Raw genomic sequence first — 21930 nt, 5'->3', positions numbered from 1 at the left:
GTACAGATAATAAAATAAATTAATACTTTTTATTCTATTATTTTTATTTACTTAAACTATTAGACTATTTAATTTTTTATTTTATTAAATTTTAATTAAAATAAATTGTAAGGTATGCAATACAATAAATAAAAGCATTGCTCATGATATAAACGGAAGTTATACTGCGTAGAGAGTGAAAACTAAACACACAATGCACAATGGTCAAGTGTATGATTAAAAAGATACGCATTAGTATTTTCTTTAAGGGATAAATTGTAGTGAATTTTCAAATAAATGGTAAATATATGCTTATCTATGCACTTAAGAATATTATCAAATAAATCTAAAATATTGTCATCTTATCGTGTATAAGATATTACGTCTTTTTTTCGTGGTATATAAACCGAAAATTTTTATTTGGCGCTTAGGTTTCTTTAAATCTAACGACAATGCTGGTCCAGTGTCTCTTATCCGTCGTTCTGGTATTCCAGGGTAAGCGCGTATTTTTTGCAATTTATTTATAATACCGACATTATCATAAAATAAATTTATATCTACAATTTAAAATAATATTGAACGAGAGAGAAAGAGTATTTTATAAAAATGCACAAATATTCTGTTTCAAACATGTTGCATAAGTAATAATGTTCTTTGTAATTCTAATAATTATACTGGAAGATAAATATTTAACATATCATATTTTTAAACTTAAGAGCAATCAATCTCAAGTTTTGTGATAAAATGACATTAGAAACACAAAAATATAGTATTGAGAATTCTCAAAAATCGTTCTCGTCTTTTAAAGACTATGTGTAGAAAATTTTCGTCAAAATTTTTTATAGCGTCTCTGGCCTTACCCTACGGCCTGGAGCCGAGAATCACCGATGGTGAGGATGCTGTGCCGGGTGAATTCCCTTACCAGGTGTCCGTTCAATATGGCTTGCCACCTATCCTCCCGTTTAGCCATATCTGCGGTGGTTCGATCCTAAATAAAAATCACGTTATAACTGCTGGACACTGCATCATCAATAGACTCGGCAAGCTTAGAGTAATTGCTGGCAAGCATGTCCTGCTTGAGACCGAATCCACTGAGCAAGTAGTTGATGTCGCGAAGTCTTACGTTCACGAAAAATATCCAGGGTACGTTTTCGCCATTTATACCATCAAAAATCAATTTTTTCATGTTCAACTTGAACTTACAAAAGCTAAAATATGCGAACTGATAACACTTCGTTGATATAATCGCAGAAAATATTAATAAATAATTCATATTTGTGTCATTACGAAATAATAATCTTATCTATACGATAATAGAACACTCGCACTGAAGAATACGCTTAATTTAACAATACAATTTTATATAAAAGTTAATTAATGTGATATTGATCATAACACAATTATACTTTTATTTGACAAGATTTATTTATTTAAGATAGAAAAAATAAATTTATTATTTTTAAACATTATCACTATGTAGAGACTCTTAAAAAGTCTGAAGATCGAGTCATATTATATAATATATATATACAATCATTTCAAAAGCCGCAATCTATGTCTTGAGACAATGTCGTGACACCATTTTTAATAATTCTCTCGCAATTAATATTTTCGCAATTGATAACACACTTGCGTCTGTTACGATACTTCGAACTGAATCATATTGCGCTTTTTCAGAGGTGTTGCTCCATACGACATTGCTGTTCTGAAACTGAGCACTCATCTCATTTTCAACGAGAGAGTGTCCGCTGTCAATCTACCTCAACAAAATGAGGTGCGAATTGGAAACGTTGTGTTGTCCGGATGGGGTTCGACTTCCAAGAATTTGCTCCCAACGCTTCCTAAGGTTCTTCAAAAGGCCACCATTCCCCTACTGGACAATCAATCCTGTCTGAAAAAGTTGGAAATAGTCGGCTCTGTGCAACTCTATGATTCGCAAATCTGCACTGACGCTGTCAAAGAAACATCTGCCTGCTCCGTAAGTAAAATTAATTTTTCTACGATTCGTTACATTAATATTAATGATATCTAATCGACTATTAATCTGATTATTAATCAATTCACAAAATAATATTAACTTCCAACCTTATCTTCTTTATAAAAGTTGCAAAATTATTCTAAAGATCAATTTGCAGATCTCATTCTAAAATTCATCAATTCGTGACAGATACAAAGATGCGATAGATACAAAATGATTAAATACGTAAAGATTTTTTGCACAACTTTTTTTGCTCACTAAGTATTTTTCTTATTAGGGAGACTCTGGTGGTCCACTTGTTCAATTTGACGGTAACAATCCTACTCAGCTCGGTATTGTGTCATGGGGTGTTTATCCGTGCGGTGTCAGCGGTTCTCCTTCCGTCTACACTCGCGTATCTTCCTACGTTGATTGGATTGAGCACATCGTTAATGCATAATTACTCACATTAGGCACTTTACCATTTTACGACGATCAGCATATTTATTGAAATTGTTTCCTGGAGTATTATATTATGCGTTGTTCGTGTACATTGAAATATCCATATTACGAAATTATGAGTTCTGGAAAAAGTGCTAATAACTAAAAGTGACCAACAAGTATTACAACAATAATGTATTTTATGTAATGTAGAACAAAAGAATTAAAAATAAAAAGAATTATATAGTGCAATTTCTATATTTTTTATATAAAACATCTATATATATATATATATATATATATATATATATCATCCATAATTATTTTACTTGAAATCTCGTGTTATTAAAAGTTCGTCCTTAAGCTGTCTGTTGTAGCGAGTGGTCTCAATACAGTCATGAGTAGCATTGTTGGCACCGAGAAAAAGAATTCACGCTCGAGTGCCAGAAGAATAAATTATGGAAATTACCATTTGATCAGAGTGTTTCCGAACAAGGAGAAGCATGTTGCGGATCTGCGCGATTTGAAAGACACTGAGCCCAAAGACATAAAATTTTGGTCTTTTCCAAGCCCCAACAAGTACGTAATCTTTCTCAGTAAAAAATTATACAACTGTTTAGCTTAGTTTCTATATTTATTTATTAGAACCTTAGATATCATCGTCGCCCCGGATGTCGTAGCAAACGTTAAGGATTATTTGAGAGATAAGAAGATTGATTTCAAAGTGTTGATATCGGATATCCAGGTAAGACAAATTAATATTTTGCATTTGTTACATGAATATTACATTATTCAGCACTTTAGACAAGTTTTCAAGTATGTTTAGAATATAAAATTCTAAAAAGATTATTTTCTATATTAACCCATTTCTATCGATAGTTGCGACAACTGAAACTTGAAATTAATGATTCAATAATATATCTTTATTGCATTACACATCTTTATTGTATTACACACATTATGTACATCTTTATTGCATTACACGCAATATCATTGAAAACATTTTCAATGACGGCAGATGTTCATGCATAACGCTGACACACTTTACTGGTGATATTTCTAACATGATTTCTTATACGATACAAGGCATGATACGAATAAATAAATTATTATTTACACATATCAAAAGGTTTTATCAATATCGCGTATCAATCGTACGTGGTTAATTACGTGATCTATTAATAATTGCTATTCTAGAAATAGAAAAGAGAGATATCGCTGATTGTCAACATAATTATAGTAAAATGTAAATTAATTGATGTTTCTCATTAATAGAAGACGATATCTTATCAAAATCCGAAAATGTCAAAAGAACAACGCGAAGACTTGGTTACCACACAAGGCCATACGATGACATGGAAACGTTATCATCGATATGGAGGTAAAACATGCGTGTGTGTGTGTGTGAGCTGAAAATATTTTTACATCGTAAACTATTTTTAGTGTACGAGTAATCTTATAAACATACATTAGCTACTTTTTTTAAATATATGAATTTTAAATAAATAAATAAAAAGTATAGTCAAACAACATAATAAAAATTTGATTCCTGCAAATTAATAAATTGGTATTTTTGTAGATATCGTCCGCTATTTAGAATATCTGGCTTTCAGGTACCCCAAAATGGTAGGATTGACGACCATCGGCCAGAGTTACGAGGGTCAACCGATTAAAATGGCAAAAGTGTCGATAGGATTGAACAAGGATGGCGAACGAAAGCCCGCAATTTGGATCGATGCCGGTAAGTCTTTTTGCAGGTGATTATTTCTTCCGAAAATAAGTTTATAAAAATCAATAATAGATAAATATTGAAAAGTAATTGTAAATATACGCATTGATATTACAAGAATTTCATTTTCTTCTCTTGACGATTGTTTCTCTCAGCGGCATAAAAATTTAGTTTATTGTGGAATATTTACGGTCGATCTGATTTTCGTCGACGTCGAATCCGCGTGCTTCCCACGTTTTATGAGCATCTTGTCCCGTTATATCGTGTTTTTGGTGAATTGTCGTCATATTTGTAGGCATGCACGGACGAGAATGGATCGGTACCGCCGTGGCGACCTACATATTGAGCCAGTTGGTTGAGAGGAACTCAACCTATTCGAAATTGCTGGACAATTCGGACTGGATGATTCTACCAGTCGCTAATCCCGACGGTTATGAGTACAGCCACACCGGCGATCGTTTCTGGCGGAAAACCAGAAGCAATCATGTGGAAAGCGAAAACGATAGCAGGTGAGAAGAGAGAAAACACATTTATTGTTCCAGTATCATAACTTATTCAGAACAACAAAATAATATTAGCGTAGCACGTTATTTGCATATGTAATCTGACTTTTGGCACCTCTCGAACGCGATGTGTTATCAAGAATTTCGCACATTATTTATATCTCTTAAATTACAAATCAATCTTTAACAAAGATTAGATAAAGGCGATAAGACTTCCGATTTTAAGATTTTAGAAAAAGAGAGTTGTCCGTGTCAATAGATATTTTTCAATATACGATAAAGCGATATAAGCTTTACGTTATAATAAAATAAATCAATACATACATCTTCTTTTCTAGGTCGCCTCCCAATTTGTTACAGTTCTTAACACACTATACTAGATGGTTCTGGACTAAATGCGAGGGCGTTGATCCGAATCGAAATTTTGCACACCACTGGGGCGAGGAGAAAGAGAACGGGGCCAGTTTAGATCCTTGTCGCGAAAATTACTCTGGACCGTACGCTTTTTCTGAACCGGAAACGAAGGCCATGTCAGATTATATTCTGGCGAACAAGTAGCATATACGGTACACTATAACTGTCCGAGATTTAATTTAATTTAATTTTAACTATTCGAGCACATTTCATTCCACACGATTTATTGAAATTTTATTTTAAACGTTCTCTTCAGAAATAAATATTGAAACCAACAAGTTTACATTTTGGAATGTATTTGACTTTGCATTCTTACTCACAAATGTGGCTGGTACCGTGGGGATACACACGCTCGAAATTTTCGGATTACACCGACTTGGTGTACGTAGCGAAGAAGGCGATTAACGCAATTGCAAAAGTTCACGGCACTCATTATCAAATTGGATCTATGGCAGATCTGATGTATCCAACTTTTGGTATACACTTCAACTTTATCCATATCGACAATATACAATTTTGCAATTCATAAAAAAGGACTTAATACAGACCTAATTTAATGCGCTGCTAATCATAATATTGCGATACGGAAAATTTATCGTATGCTTGTTCCATTTTCAGGATCGTCCGATGATTGGGCCAAAGGCGTCGCCGGAATAAAATATGCGTACACAGTGGAACTTCGCGATCGCGGAACTTATGGGTTTCTTTTGCCGGTGACTCAAATAGTTCCGACGGCGCGCAAAATTTGAGCGGGTATTCGCGCAATCACTCGCTTAGTCACCTGTAATACATGAAGTCGCGCTTCTGATGCAAATGTACTTAGTTTCTTAGATGTATCAGAGCGAGTTAATGTCCTTTGCGAAATATGTAGGTATCTCCCTACCTACGCAATAGACATCGCTAGACAAAGTATAACATTCGTATCAAGCACTCGTATTGTTATCGAAATAAGTTAAATGGGTATGATGACGACAAAAGATAAATCTGTAATTAAATGGAGATAACGCCAGACACATTATTCGTGTGATATTATCAATTCTCGGGTTAGAAAACAAATGCATGAGATGCTGTAATAGATTTCACGTCCTTTACGCGTGTTACGTTTGTGAATTACGTTTCTAAATTACGTTTCTAAATTAATTTTTCGGAAATTTAGCTTTAGAAATTTAATAGCAAATTTAAGAATTTTAGGAATTTTTCTAATTTAATGCAATAAATAATTGTAAGATATCTTTAATATATGTGTCAGTAGTATATTTGTATATTTTTATTTATAAATTATATAAAACACGCGTATGCAGAATTATATACTTATAATTTTTAGATAGCATAATTTTTATGTAGTATATACATATTATGTAATTTATTATAATGATTAATACTGAGCTTTTTGTACAGATAATAATAAATTAATACTTTTTATTCTATTATTTTTATTTACTTAAACTATTAGACTATTTAATTTTTTATTTTATTAAATTTTAATTAAAATAAATTGTAAGATATGCAATACAATAAATAAAAGCATTGCTCATGATATAAGCGGAAGTTATACTGCGTAGAGAGTAAAAATTAAACGCACACTGCACAATGGTCAAGTGTATGATTAAGAAGATACGCATTAGTATTTTCTTTAAGAGACAAATTGTTATGAATTGGTAAATAAATAGTAAATATATGCTTATCTATGCACTTAAAAATATTATCAAATAAATCTAAAATATTGTCATCTTATCGTGTATAACATATTACGTCTTTTTTTCGTGGTATATAAACCGAAAATTTTTATTCGGCGCTTAGGTTTCTTTAAATCTAACGACAATGTTGGTCCAGTGTCTCTTATCCGTCGTTCTGGTATTCCAGGGTAAGCACGTATTTTTTGCAATTTATTTATAATACCGTCATTATCATAAAATAAATTTATATCTACAATTTTAAATAATATTGAACGAGAGAGAAAAAGTATTTTATAAAAATGCACAAATATTCTGTTTCAAACATGTTGCATAAGTAATAATGTTCTTTGTAATTCTAATAATTATACTGGTAGATAAATATTTAACATATCATATTTTTAAACTTAATAAGAGCAATCAATCTCAAATTTTGTGATAAAATGACATTAGAAACACAAAAATATAGTATTGAGAATTCTCAAAAATCGTTCTCGTCTTTTAAAGACTATGTGTAGAAAATTTTTGTTAAAATTTTTTATAGCGTCTCTGGCCTTACCCTACGGCCTGGAGCCGAGAATCACCGACGGTGAGGATGCTGTGCCGGGTGAATTCCCTTACCAGGTGTCCGTTCAATATGGCTTGCCACCTATCCTCCCGTTCAGCCATATCTGCGGTGGTTCGATCCTAAATGAAAATCACGTTATAACTGCTGCACACTGCATTATCAATAGACTCGGCAAGCTTAGAGTAATTGCTGGCAAGCATGTCCTGCTTGAAACCGAATCCACTGAGCAAGTAGTTGATGTCGCGAAGTCTTACGTTCACGAAAAATATCCAGGGTACGTTTTCGCCATTTATACCATCAAAAATCAATTTTTTCATGTTCAACTTGAACTTACAAAAGCTAAAATATGCGAACTGATAACACTTTGTTGATATAATCGCATAAGACATTAATAAATAATTCATATTTGTGTCATTACGAAATAATAATCTTATCTATTCGATAATAGAACACTCGCACTGAAGAATACGCTTAATTTAACAATACAATTTTATATAAAAGTTAATTAATGTGATATTGATCATAACACAATTATACATTTATTTATAAGATTTATTTATTTAAGATAGAAAAAATAAATTTATTATTTTTAAACATTATCACTATGTAGAGACTCTTAAAAAGTCTGAAGATCGAGTCATATTATATACAATCATTTCAAAAGCCGCAATCTATGTCATGAGACAATGTCGTGACACCATTTTCAATAATTCTCTCGCAATCAATATTTTCTCAATTGATAATACACTTGCGTCTGTTACGATACTTTGAACTGAATCATATTGCGCTTTTTCAGAGGTGTTGCTCCATACGATATTGCTGTTCTGAAACTGAGCACTCATCTCATTTTCAACGAGAGAGTGTCCGCTGTCAATCTACCTCAACAAAATGAGGTGCGAATTGGAAACGTTGTGTTGTCCGGATGGGGTTCGACTTCCAAGAATTTGCTCCCAACGTTTCCTAAGGTTCTTCAAAAAGCCACCATTCCCCTACTGGACAATCAATCCTGTCTGAAAAAGTTGGAAAAAGTCGGCTTTTTGCAACTCTATGATTCGCAAATCTGCACTGACGCTGTCAAAGAAACATCTGCCTGCTTCGTAAGTGAAATTAATTTTTCTACGATTCGTTAGATTAATATTAATGATATCTAATCGACTATTGATCTGATTATTAATCAATTCACAAAATAATATTAACTTTTAACTTTATTTTCTTTATAAAAGTTGCAAAATTATTCTAAAGATCAATTTGCAGATCTCATTCTGAAATTCATGTGACAGATACAAAGATGCGATAGATACAAAATGATTAAATACGTAAAGATTTTTTGCACAACTTTTTTTGCTCACTAAGTATTTTTCTTATTAGAAAGACTCTGGTAGTCCACTGGTTCAATTTGACGATAACAATTCTACTCAGCTTGGTATTGTGTCATGGGTTGTTTATCCGTGCGGTGTCAGCGGTTCTCCTTCCGTCTACACTCGCGTATCTTCCTACGTTGATTGGATTAAGCACATCGTTAATGCATAATTACTCACATTAGGCATTTTACCATTTTACGGCAATCAGCATATTTATTGAAATTGTTTTCTGGAGTATTATTCTATGCGTTGTTCGTGTACATTGAAATATCCATATTACGAAATCATGGAAAAATTGCTAATAACTGAAAGTGACCAACAAGTATTACAACAATAATGTATCTTATGTAATGTAGAACAAAAGAATTAAAAATAAAAAGAATTATATATTGCAATTTCTATATCTTTTATATAAAATATCTATACATATATGTCATCCATAATTATTTTACTTGAAATCTCGTGTTCGTTTTATTAAAAGTTTATTGAAGTTTTTTTTATCAATTTTGAGAAATAAATCAATTTACGTTATCGTAAACAAGATTATTATCTTTTTGCACACTTTTTATACCTATTTTCTGCGAATAAAGATTAATTGTAACTAAAGATAACGATAACATGAAGTACTCAACGGTTGGAAAATCCATAATTAATTGTAACATAGTTGATTATTAAAAGAGTTTCATTATTATTATTTAAACAGATTTAATGTATAATTTGTCAGATATTATATTTGTCTAAATTAATGTTAATAATCAAGTTTTTTGAGCCTAAGGCTTACATTAGTATAACACAAGTTACAAAAGAAATAATACAAGTTACACAAAGAAACTTTGTAGTATCTTATATTTAGTATCTTGTAACAGAAAAATAAGATAACAAAAGCATTCTTATCTCAAGCCTATCATAGTTTCTTATGAATTACAATCGACGATCAATGCTATGTCATTATTGATATCATATGAATGCACTTAACGAATGTATATAATGCTGTTCATTTATAAGATTGACATTAGACGACAAGATGACGCCTAAAGTAATTGTATTTCTCGCTCTCCTAGCAGTGGCTTTCGCCGGTAAATCCTTTTATATAATATAATAATCTAAAAATATAAACCAAGTAAATTAGTTGGTCAGATTTAAAAAGTAAAAAGTGAAATGTGTGAATTTTTGTTTTATATTAAACATTTATTAATTATAATTGATTAAATTGTTTTAATCTTGAAGCAAATAGCCAGATATAATTTTACATTATAATGTTACAAATTTTCTAACTTTATTGCTACATTGTTATATTCTGTTAAACGTGTCGTGTTTAATTTTGTCGCAAATTTTTAAACTGTTATTAATTCTATCAGAGAAACCCTTCCTCGGTCTTCGAACGCCTGTGTTCCCTCACGTCGTCGGAGGTCGCGAAGCAGTAAAAGGATCTCACCCGCACATAGTTTCTCTTCAATGGGGTCCATCAACTTCGACTGCTTCGCACTTCTGCGCCGGATCCATCATAGACAAACAATGGATCTTAACCGCAGCACACTGTCCTCTGGCAGTTCCTTCCTATGGCGAATTTGTTGTTAAGGCCGGAAAGCATAATATCAAAATTACTGAGAGTACTGAACAAGTAATTAGAGTGTCTAAAAGCATCGTGCATGAAAATTATCAAGGGTAAGTAATAAAAATATTGAAAACTAATTAATTAATTGTAAGGACAGTTAATTGATTAATTAATATTTATTTAATAAATAATTAATAAAGTATTTACTTATTATATACTAACAATTGCATGTAAAGACAATGTAGACAGACGTAACAACTTTTCTATTTTAATTCATACTTTCAATGCTATCTATAGATTGCGTTAAATAAATATTTAAAGTTTGCGATTGGAGAAATTATGTCTCATTGTTAGACAAACGATAATGTATACAAGAAATTAGATGTTTTAATTGACATATGCACAACATTGCGCGCGTAATTAACTTTGTTAATCATTTTTCTTTAACAATACAATTCTGTTAATTCTTTCAGTGGTGTCGGCCCGTACGATATCGCTCTGATCAAACTATCGACTCCGTTGAACCTCTCAATCGAGGTAAGAACCGTCGTATTACCTACACCAGAAAGCACACCACTTGGAAACGCCACTCTGTGTGGATGGGGCTCTACCTCAACCACCAGCTTTCCACGAATGCCAGACAAACTTCAAGAAGTAAGTTTGCCGTATCTCGATCTTGTCGCCTGCAGCGATGCAGTCAGGCGCTTGACAGGATCTTCACCCGTTCATGCGACCAATGTTTGCACCGGACCGTTGACTGGCGGAACCTCCGCATGCAGCGTAAGTTGCAAACTTTCAGTGAATTATGATTTTAATTTCTTCACTTTGCATTAATGCGACTTAATTTAATGTATCAAATTTTCAACACACTTTTAGGGTGATTCTGGCGGCCCATTGACAAGCAAAGTTGGAAACTCAGAAATACTCACCGGTATTGTATCGTGGGGCATTATTCCGTGCGGCACCACAGGAGCGCCATCCGTATACACGAAAGTATCCAAATTCAATTCATGGATTCAGCAGAAAATCGCTACTAATTAATGATATTATGTTGACTATGTATAAAAACAATTGAATACATAATATTCTAAATACTTCAAGACAAATAAATATGCAATATATATATATACAAATTTGCACATTGCATTTTCTATATTATTTTATTTTGAACATACCTGAAGTGAAAACTAAGCAATCATATAACTGAATAAAGAAAAGACTTGTAAAATATCTGCAAATAACACGCTTATGCTCGATCTGCAACTCGATCCTCTTTTCATGTTCTAGTCTTTATGTAAATTATGGTTTAAACAAATTTGACATGTGAATTATGTGTCAAATATAATATAATTAATATTAAGTAAAATAATAAAGAAAAAGATCTTTTAATTATATTTTTATTAATGTTTTTCCTAAATATTTCGTGTTAAATGCTTTTTAAAATTTTTTATTATTAGAATGATTAAATCTATCTTTAATCTTTTCTATTCTATTAATCTTTTATAAGTTGTTTAATTTTCTCTGTTGCGTCAGCAAATATTTTTTCTTTTAATTCAACGATTTCTCTTCTGTGAAAAGAACTTGATTAAACTAACTTGTATCAGAGAAATTTTGCAATATAAAATACAGATAAGTGAAATATATCTTACGTAAAATTGTGATTTATACATTGGTCATTTTATATTAATTTTATTAAAACCATTCTGCCGCAGAAATTGCACAAGTATTGTTAAAATGAGCAAAATCTACAATCAGCAAAACTTTTGCTTTACGAAAATTAATCTTAACACTTAAATTTTTATGATTTAATGTTTCTATTAATATATTGCAAAAACTCTGTGACAATAAAATCTTTCTCAATTTAATCTTATCATAGATTTCTTGTGAAATATCACGGATTATCGACGCAGACATTGATATCATATGAAAACATTTACTAAAAGGGGGGTATAAATAAAGCCAATTTATAGGATTGGTATCAAACAACAAAATGTCTTTCAAAGCGATCGTATTCTTTGCTCTCCTCGCGGTGACTCAAGCCGGTAAGTCAATTTTTGTACAATATGCATAAATTGTTAGCTGACCATATTTAAAAAGTAGGCAGTAAAATAAAATATAACTTCTTGTTCTAATAAACAATTATCAAAATCATATTGATTACTTATTAAAGCGTTTCAATCTTAAAACAAGTAGCAAGATTTACATACTTTTACATTACATAATTACAAATTCTCTAATTTTATTTCTATTACATTTAGACGCGTTACAATTAATTTTGTTGCAAATCATTTTGGAATCACATTAGAATTATTTATTCTAATTTCAGAGAAACCTTATCTCGGCCTTCGAGTGCCGTCTCTGTCATCTTCGCCCCAAGTAGTTGGAGGTAAAGAGGCACCGGAAGGAGCTTACCCATACATAGTTTCTCTACAACGGGGTATATTTGGACTTACTTCGCACTTTTGCGCCGGATCAATCATAAACAGCGAATGGATCCTAACTGCAGGACACTGCGTAAACGCAGTTTCTCGACTTGTCAAAATTACCGTCAAAGCTGGAAAGCACAATCTTAAAGCTCGCGAAAGCACTGAACAAATAATCAAAGCGGCCAAAACCATCGTGCATGAACAATATAAGGGGTAAGTTATAAAAATATTAAAAACAGCAAGAAAAATTTATTTAAATTTATTATGTAATACAATTCAATTCGTTAGTACTGGTTTAATATATAATTAATAATGTTTTATTAATATACTGATAAAAAATATACAGTGATAAAAACTATTATATTATAAAGATAAAATATTAGACATTGATAGTAGCATTATCATTTGAAGTGTACGATTAGATAAGTTATGTCCAAAATAAAATAATGATTTATTTAAAACATGATTAGATTTTGTATCAAAATATAAAGAACATTGAACTCAATGTTTATTTTATCGCATATTATTTTTTTATTAACAATACAAATTTGTCAGATTTATGCATGCATATGTATATTTTGCAATTCTCAGCGGCGTCGGCCCGTATGATATCGCTTTGATCAAGCTGAAGTCTCCATTGTCATTTACGGCAGCGGTACAAGCCATCAAATTGCCTGAAGCAGAAAGCGAACCATCTGGAAATGCAACGCTGTGTGGCTGGGGCTCAACTTCAACGAGCCGTTTGCCAAAGATGCCGAATAAACTTCAATACGTTAATTTGGAATATGTTGATCTTTCCGTCTGCAGCGAAGCAGTCAGCCGTCTGGCGGGATCCTCACCCGTTCACGAGACCAATGTTTGCACAGGACCATTGACTGGCGGAATCTCCGCATGCAGCGTAAGTTGCAAATTTGCAGTAAACTGTAACAATATCTCCTTTTTACTATTTATTAGCACAAAAATTTCATATCTAATTTTTAATACGCTTTTAGGGTGATTCTGGCGGGCCATTGACGAGCTGTGTCGACGGAGAAGATCAACTCACTGGTATCGTATCTTGGGGCATTATACCATGCGGCACCGTTGGAGCGCCATCCGTGTACACTAAAGTGTCCGCATTCAAATCGTGGATTGATGAGAAAATTGCTAATAATTAATAATGGTTATATTGTATGAAAGCTACTGAAAATACAAATTATTGTATACAAATATCTTACATTTGCAAATTATCTTTAAAAAAAGACAACTAAAGATTATGAATTTTGTAACAATATTTGAAATAAAAGCGTTGCATGTGGCTTATTTAAATTTTTTATAACTGTTTTTTGTTTACTATATTTTATCATATTTATTAAATAAATCTCAGGTGTTCAGAAATTTTGGAAGAATATTTTGGGTAAAAATATTTGTTTTTAAAATTTTATCTGTAATTAATTCTTTTATAAATTAAAAAAAGTATTAGGTAAATGTCTCTGTACATTAAATACAACCAATAATATTTTATTCACAATATACAAATATAATATACAAATAAACAAAAAAAAAAAGGTATTTTTCATATCGAAAACGATTCTTTCCTTCGATTAGTTATTATTTTCAACTTGGAATATTTGTGTAACATTGGATGACGATGGATCATCGCAAAAATGCTTCGCATTCATGAACTGTATTAAGATTAACAGATACGTACAGATACTGCCCACTATCTACAAAAACAATTACAGAATAAAATAATACATATATATTTAACGTAATTAACAAGATAAAAGGATTAATAAGCAAACGATTATGATCGATGACTCACCGAAGTAAGAAGTTTTGCGTCCACAGTAAAACCCTTTGCGGAAAATGTATTATCGCGATGCAGTATTTGCAGCGAAAACGACTCTAACTGCAACATTAAATTACAAAATAGTTGATAATAGAGACTCGGTGACAAAATTATATAAAGCCGATTATGACATAAAAAATACCAAAAAAAATTTTTTTTTTATAAATCTACACCATTTAAATCATATTGCTACCTCGTGTTTGATTTGCTTGTCTTTGGTGTTTTGGAGCACGTCGTGCACACTAGTGCCGATCCTTAGAGCTTGATTTTTGCTGGTTTCGCAGGACCACACTATTAACGCCAGTTTTATAAAATAATATGTTACAGACGTAGCTATATACGAGTACCAGATTTGTTTGTCGAGATTGATGACAGAGACTTTTTCCACTAATCGCACTATGTAAAAATACAAGCTGAAAGTGATCTCGACAAAGGTCATAACTACAGTAGCAAGAAGCTGGAGACTGAAAATCACATTTAGCATTTGCACTGTGTCGCTGATCTTCAAATGCCATTTCTGCAGGGTTTTCAGTTTCATCAAAAGAACCGAGTTTCTCTCGTCGTAGATTCGCATGAGGAGACGCGGCTCATCGTTTATCACCAGCTCCCGCAGAGTCGTCAAATTGTCGTTAATTGCCTGGAAACAGGCCTTTAGTACGCAAACGCAATTCATGTACAGCATGTCCATCTGAAATACCAGCAGCGTGACATATAGTCCAAGCAGTTTGGACATGGCGTGGATGATAGTGATGGCTCGACAGTTCGCTATTTGCCCGAATAAGAAGACAAAGCCGACAATGTCTTTAGCGTGAATGATTTTGGAGAGTTCCCGATATGATTTCGGTGGCAACGTTAAGGAAACCTCCATCACGGACTGCAGCACGCGCATTCGCGACCCGCATAGAATATACGTGACGATCGTAATAAAACCACCGAGCGTGTAGTAGCAGTTACCCTGAAGAGCGTCGGGCACGCCGTCCAACTGGATGTCCCCACTAATGTCCATGTTGTAGAACATTATGAACAGAAAAATGCCGAAAACGCCGATAACGACGGACGACAAAATATAGCGTGATTTGGAAGTCTCAAAGGACGAGCCGTTGAATTTGTACGGAAATATTCCTAACATGCGACTGAATATGAAGCAAGGAAACATCAAAGAATAAAAATCCGTGGCGTGAAACAGCCATCGCCATCTCTTCCGCACTTTATTCTTGATTCGTTCTTGAAACTTCGATAACAGACCGAACATGATCGGTAGAATGTATCTATCTAGTCTCGGCGAGTTTACGTTTAAAACTGCGAGCTTCACTTTTCACATAGCAAGACAAAACGTACGGAACATTTGTTAGCCATGAAGTAACCATGGTGCTTTTCGATCGACACTTGAAACCTCTGGAATGCATAAAGTAATAATGTGTAATTGCTGTCAAACGATTCGTCAACTTGTGCGTTTAGATCGCACATAAAGCAAATTATATGTGCACACATGCAATAAAAATTATTGGCCGCGTATCACTCACTTAGATTAGTTGCTCTTAAAGATCCAATTAGTAATGACTGTTTTAGTAATGACTCAGAATTTAAATTTTTGTTGCGCGGGCATAAAATTTAGCATTTTTACGAAATAATTTTAGAAAGTAACATTTTGGGTTCTATTATGATAACTTTAAATCTGAGGGCACTAATATTTTTACTTCAATCAAAACATATTGCTATCATTACATATTTTTTATGCTTAATTTATACAGATAATAGTAAAAAAAAATACTTTTTAAGTATAATAAAACATATAAATCCAAATTAATTTATGTATAACATACAACATTAAAACACTGTAGAATTTAGCATATTTTGAGAAACACTAATAGATCATTGTGAAAGACATATTCGTAACAAATGTAATATCCAGTAGCGCGTTTACCTATGGGCTTTTGGGGTTTAAGCCCCTAGGCGCTGAAGCTTCTATATATTCATAAAAAAATGTTCCATTTTCAATTATCTCTTTGTTCTTAAGTGTGTTTCGGTAGAATTTAATTAATATTCAAAATGTTAATTATTTACTGTTTACTCATTGGGGGAGGGAGGCTAGATCGAGGCGCTCGAAGATCACAAGCTCCTGGGCGCAAATTTTACAAACGCGGCCCTGGTAATATCGATAAACCAAGTCATAATGTACCAAAATGCTATTATCTAAATTAGTATTAATTGATTTACACTTTGTCCACTTCCGACTGATGAAATTATTAACAGATACGATAATCACATAATGAGTCTATTAATAACTTTAAATCATTTTTTTTTAATGTATTTATATCGCATCAAGCAGTATGATTAAGAGCAAGTAAAATTCAAATAAATTTCTCACTATTTTATTTGCAATTAATTGTTAACACTAAAACATAACAAGTTTTCCAGTATTTCATAAAATATTCAGCGCTAATTGCTCAATTACATTAAAATAAACAACAAAAAATTAAAAAATTTTTAAATATTAAAATTTTTTTTTTTTATTTAATTCTAATCTCCTACTTCGAATATTTGTGTAACATTGTCTGTCGATATTCCATCGCAGTTATTCGCTGCGTCCATAAATTGTACCAAGATTAACAGATATGTCGTGATACTGCCTATTATCTATAAAAACAATTATAGAATAAATAATATATGAACATATTTTTAGATTTATTAATAACACAAAGTAAAATAAATAAGCAAATAGTTGTGATCGATCACTCACCGCAGTAAGAAACGTCATATCTATAGTAAGACCTTTTGCGCAGAATGTATTATCGCGATGTAGTATTTGCAGCGAAAACAGTTGTAACTGTAATATCAAAATTCAAAACAGTTAAATAGAAACTTGATAACAAAATTACATAAATTTTATTTTAATATAAAACAATGAAGCGCTCGCGCAGAAGCAAAATATTATCATAAAAACAAACAAATTAAATTATATGTCGCTACCTCTTCTTTGATTTGCTCGTCTGTAGTGCTGACAAGTACGTCGTGGACAGTAGTACCGATCTTCAAGGCCTCAGTTTTACCATTTTCACAGGACCAAACTATTAATGCTAACTTTATAAAATAATACGTTACGGACGTGGTTATGTACGAGTACCAAATCTGTTTGTCCAGATTGACAATAGACACTTTTTCGCGAAATTCTACTACGTAAAAATACAAACTGAAAGTAATCTCGGCGAAAGTCATGATTATGCTAGCGAGAAGCTGCGGAGTACAAATTACGTTTAACATCTGCACTGTGTCGCTGATCATTAAATGCCACTTTTGCAGCATTTTGAGTTCCACTAGAAGAAACGAATTCGTACGCTCGTGGTGGATATGCATGAAGCGATGCGATTCATTGTTTATTATGAGTTTCCGCAGATTCGTTAGATTGTCGTTGATTCTCTGAAAACAAGCATTTAGCACGCAAACGCAATTCATGTACAGCATGTCCATCTGATATGTCAGCAGTAAACTGTACAATGCGAAAAGTTTAAATATGATGCGTAGAATGGTGACAGCTCGACAGTTTAGTATTTGCCCAAACAGGAAAAAAAAACCGATGATGTCTTTGGCGTGAAGAATTCTGGAAAGTCTATTATATGTTTTCGGAGGCAATGCTGAAGAGATCTCCATCACGGTTTGCAGCAAACGCATTCGCGGACCACTCAGAATGTATGTCACAATTGTTATAAAACCACCGATTATGAAAAAGCAGTAACTCTGAAGAGCATCGGGTACACCATCATACTGAATCGTTTTAAAATCATAAAATTGTCCTGCGAAGTAAATACATTGAACGCCAAAAACGATGGATGACAGAATATAACGAGGCTTGGAAACTTCAAACCTCGAACAGTTGATTTTGTATGGAAATATTCCGAGCATACGGCAGAAAGTGAAGCACGGAAGCATCAGCGATTGAAAATCCGTGGCATGAAATAGTCGCCATTTTTTCCGAACCTTGCTTTTATCACGTCTTTGAAACTTTTGTAATGGACAAAACATAATTAGTGGAGTTTTAATAAAAAACAATGGAAGTTATAGATTGCAATTTAAAAATTATGCATCACAATTATGCTTTATGCATTCGAGCGTTACATTCGTCTTTTTCAAATGTTCCTCGTTTTCTGAGTATAGTTTTTATATAAATTCATCTTTCTTTGACAAATAAGAAACCGATATAGACTCTTTTTAGTCTTTCTATCCTCGACGAGTTTAAATGCAAACTGAAAGCATTTCACTTTGACGTGCAAGATGGAAAGCGGGGATAATTTGTTAGTCACGAAGTAACCATAGCGCTTTTCGATCGGTATTTGTCTTCGCTAGAATACAGCTGACAAAGTAATGATGTGTAATTGCTGTTATACGATTATTATTTTGCGCATCTAGATTGCATATAAAACAAATTATTTGTGCATACATGAAACGGAAAACATTGTCTGCGTAATATTCACATAAATTAGTAGATTTAACTAGTAATAATTGTCTGATGACAAACTTTGCATTTTTTGCAAAGGTTTAATATTCGGCAATTTTATGAAATAATTTTAAAATGTTACATTTTAGATTCTATATAATTATAATAATTTTAATTTTGAGGGCACTAATGCACGTTTTTTACTCTGATAAAAATGTATTGCTACTAATGTATATTTTTTGTTTAATTTACACAAATAACTGTAAATCAAAAATAATTTTTTGAAATAATTTTAACAGAGTTAATAGAACAAATAAATTCAATATAATTTTGTGTGTACTATAAAACACTAAAATACTGTTGAATTGCGCATATTTAGAAAGACTCTGATAGATCTTTGTGAAAGACATATAAGCAACAAATATAATATCAATAAACCAAATTATGATGTTTTGCTATTATCTAGAAAAAAATGCTATTATCTAGATTAGTATTAATTTATTTATACGCTCGAATGATGAAATTATTAGCAGGTGCGATAATGTGTCAATCACATAATGCAACTGTTAATAAGTTTAAAAAAGTATTTTTTTATGTGTTTATATCGTATTTATATTGTATCAAACAGTATGTTTAAGAGCAAATAAAATTCAAGAAATTTCTATTTCTATTTATTTGCAATTAATTGTTAACACTAAGACGTAACAAGTTTTCCAGTGTTTTATAAATTATAGATCGCTAATTGCTCAATTACATTAATGAACAACAAAAAATAAAAAATTTTTAAATATTAACATTTTTTTCTTTTTATTTAGTTGTATTCTTCTACTTCGAATATTTGTGTAACATTGCCTGATAATTCTCCATCGCAGTTATTCGCTACGTCCATAAACTGTACCAAGATTAACAGATATGTCGTGATACTGCCCACTATCTATAAAAACAATAGAATAAATAATATATAAACATATTTTTAAATTTATTAATAACACAAAATAATAAATAAGCAAATAGTTGTGATCGATCACTCACCGCAGTAAGAAACGTCATATCTATAGTAAGACCTTTTGCGCAGAATGTATTATCGCGATGTAGTACTTGCAGCGAAAACAGCTGTAACTGCAACATCAAATTTGCAAACAGTTAAATAAAAATTTGATAACAAAATTACATAATTTTGATTTTAATATAAAATAATAACGCGCTACCGCACATGCAAAACATTATTATAAAAATATACAAATTAGATTATATGTTGCTACCTCTTCTTTGACTTGCTTGTCCGTAGTGCTGACAAGCACGTCGTGGACAGTAGTACCGATCTTCAAGGCCTCAGTTTTACCGGTTTCACAGGACCAGACTATTAACGCTAACTTTATAAAATAATACGTTACGGGCGTGGTTATGTACGAGTACCAAATCTGTTTGTTCAGATTGACAATTGATACCTTTTCGCGGAATTCTACTATGTAAAAATACAAACTGAAAGTAATCTCGGCGAAAGTCATGATTATGCTAGCGAGAAGCTGCGGAGTAAAAATCACGTTTAACATCTGCACTGTGTCGCTGATCATTAAATGCCACTTTTGCAGCATTTTGAGTTCCACTAGAAGAAACGAATTCGCACGCTGGCGATAAACATGCATGAAGCGATGCGATTCATTGTTTATCACGAGTTTCCGCAGATTTGTAAGATTGTCGTTGATTCTCTGAAAACAAGCTTTTAGCACGCAAACGCAATTCATGTACAGCATGTCCATCTGAAATATCAGCAGTACACTGTACAGTGCGAAAAGTTTAAATATGATGCCTAGAACGGTGACATCTCGACAGTTTACTATTTGCCCAAACAGGAAAAAGAAACCAATCATGTCTTTGGCGTGAAGAATTTTAGAAAGTCTATCATATGTCTTCGGAGGCAGTGCTGAAGAGACCTCCATCACGGTTTGCAGCGAACGCATTCGCGGACCACTCAGAATGTATGTTATAATTGTTATAAAACCACTGATTATGATAAAGTTGTAACTCTGAAGAACATCGGGTACGCCATCATACTGAATCATTTTCATAATATCCCTTCGGTAAAGTTTTTCTGCGAAGTAAATACATTGAACGCCAAAAACGATGGATGACAGAATATAACGAGGCTTGGAAGCTTCAAAATTCGAACAGTTGCTTTTGTATGGAAATATTCCGAGTATACGGCAGAAGGTGAAGCAGGGGAGCATCAGCGATTGAAAATCCGTGGCATGGAACAGTCGCCATTTTTTCTTAACCTTGCTTTTATCACGTCCTTGAAACTTTGGTGATGAACGAAACATAATTAGTGGAGTTTTAATGAAAAACAATTGAAGTTATAGATTGCAATTTAAAAATTATGCATCACAATTATGCTTTATGCATACGAGCATTAATACATTTGTCTTTTGCGAATGTTCCTCTTTTTCTAAGTATAGTTTTTATATAAGTTTATATTTCTGCGACGAATAATAAATCGATATAAACTCTTTTTAGTCTTTCTATCCTCGACGGGTTTGAATGCAAAACTGAAAGCACTTCACGTGCGACGTGTATTGCATAGCGAGATGGGTAGCGGGGATCATTTGTTAGTGATGAAGTAACCATAGCGCTCTTCGATCGGTATTTGTCTTCGCTAGAATACAGCTCATAAAGTAATAATGATGTGTAACTGCTATCATACGATCATCATTTTGCGCATCTATATTGCATATAAAACAAATTATGTGTGCATGAAATGAAAAACATTGTCTGCGTAATATTCACATAGATTAGTAAATTTAATTAGTAATAATTCTCTGATGACAAAGTCTGCATTTTTTGGCGAAGGTTTAATATTCGGCAATTTTATAAAATAATTTTAAAACATTACATTTACAAAACGTTACATTTTAGGTTCTATATAATTATAATAATTTTAAATTTGAAAACACTAATGCACATTTTTGTACTCCAATAAAAATGTATTGCTACTAATACATATTTTTTATGTTTAATTTACACTAATAATGTATATTAAAAATATTTTTTTGAAATAATTTTA

At 32.3% G+C, this 21930-nt stretch overlaps 7 protein-coding genes and 1 pseudogene across 8 annotated transcripts; 5 read left to right on the top strand and 3 right to left on the bottom strand.

Annotated features, from left to right (window-relative positions):
- The first annotated feature begins 445 nt into the window (after positions 1-445).
- On the top strand, positions 446-2729 carry LOC105676284 (trypsin-1-like). Its single transcript, XM_067351758.1, has 3 exons — positions 446-1214; positions 1641-1957; positions 2235-2729. Exons 1-3 carry the CDS (start codon positions 791-793, stop codon positions 2394-2396), a joined length of 903 nt encoding a protein of 300 aa, XP_067207859.1. The 5' UTR covers positions 446-790; the 3' UTR covers positions 2397-2729.
- Positions 2727-6410, top strand: LOC105676217 (carboxypeptidase B-like; annotated as a pseudogene).
- A 796-nt stretch (positions 6411-7206) lies between these two features.
- Positions 7207-9396, top strand: LOC105676589 (trypsin-1). The gene is made up of 3 exons (XM_012374611.2): positions 7207-7538; positions 8061-8361; positions 8633-9396. Exons 1-3 carry the CDS (start codon positions 7207-7209, stop codon positions 8792-8794), a joined length of 795 nt encoding a protein of 264 aa, XP_012230034.2. The 3' UTR covers positions 8795-9396.
- A 149-nt stretch (positions 9397-9545) lies between these two features.
- On the top strand, positions 9546-11313 carry LOC105676588 (trypsin). Its single transcript, XM_012374610.2, has 4 exons — positions 9546-9701; positions 9984-10290; positions 10654-10960; positions 11057-11313. Exons 1-4 carry the CDS (start codon positions 9650-9652, stop codon positions 11219-11221), a joined length of 831 nt encoding a protein of 276 aa, XP_012230033.1. The 5' UTR covers positions 9546-9649; the 3' UTR covers positions 11222-11313.
- A 751-nt stretch (positions 11314-12064) lies between these two features.
- Positions 12065-13914, top strand: LOC105676587 (trypsin). The gene is made up of 4 exons (XM_012374609.2): positions 12065-12222; positions 12507-12819; positions 13198-13504; positions 13599-13914. The coding sequence occupies exons 1-4, from the start codon at positions 12171-12173 to the stop codon at positions 13761-13763; spliced, it is 837 nt and encodes a 278-aa protein (XP_012230032.1). The 5' UTR covers positions 12065-12170; the 3' UTR covers positions 13764-13914.
- Positions 13915-14026: 112 nt separating this feature from the next.
- Positions 14027-15730, bottom strand: LOC105676216 (putative gustatory receptor 98a). Its single transcript, XM_012373952.2, has 3 exons — positions 14631-15730; positions 14411-14497; positions 14027-14312 (listed from the first exon to the last, which is right to left on the bottom strand). The coding sequence occupies exons 1-3, from the start codon at positions 15687-15689 to the stop codon at positions 14190-14192; spliced, it is 1269 nt and encodes a 422-aa protein (XP_012229375.1). The 5' UTR covers positions 15690-15730; the 3' UTR covers positions 14027-14189.
- Positions 15731-15772: 42 nt separating this feature from the next.
- On the bottom strand, positions 15773-18679 carry LOC105676215 (uncharacterized). Of its 2 annotated transcripts, XM_012373951.2 has the most exons (3): positions 17408-18678; positions 17178-17264; positions 15773-17074 (listed from the first exon to the last, which is right to left on the bottom strand). In XM_012373951.2, the coding sequence occupies exons 1-3, from the start codon at positions 18455-18457 to the stop codon at positions 16958-16960; spliced, it is 1254 nt and encodes a 417-aa protein (XP_012229374.2). In that variant the 5' UTR covers positions 18458-18678; the 3' UTR covers positions 15773-16957. The 2 variants fall into 2 exon arrangements, with proteins under 2 accessions (XP_012229374.2, XP_067206962.1); XM_067350861.1 differs by having other exon boundaries at positions 15773-17264; positions 17408-18679.
- An 848-nt stretch (positions 18680-19527) lies between these two features.
- On the bottom strand, positions 19528-21623 carry LOC105676214 (putative gustatory receptor 2a). The gene is made up of 3 exons (XM_012373950.2): positions 20132-21623; positions 19902-19988; positions 19528-19803 (listed from the first exon to the last, which is right to left on the bottom strand). The coding sequence occupies exons 1-3, from the start codon at positions 21188-21190 to the stop codon at positions 19681-19683; spliced, it is 1269 nt and encodes a 422-aa protein (XP_012229373.1). The 5' UTR covers positions 21191-21623; the 3' UTR covers positions 19528-19680.
- Between the last annotated feature and the right edge of the window lie 307 nt (positions 21624-21930).

This window comes from Linepithema humile, chromosome 3 (assembly GCF_040581485.1).
Source record: "Linepithema humile isolate Giens D197 chromosome 3, Lhum_UNIL_v1.0, whole genome shotgun sequence".
Classification (NCBI taxonomy): domain Eukaryota; kingdom Metazoa; phylum Arthropoda; class Insecta; order Hymenoptera; family Formicidae; genus Linepithema; species Linepithema humile.
This window is presented reverse-complemented; position numbering and strand designations above follow the sequence as displayed.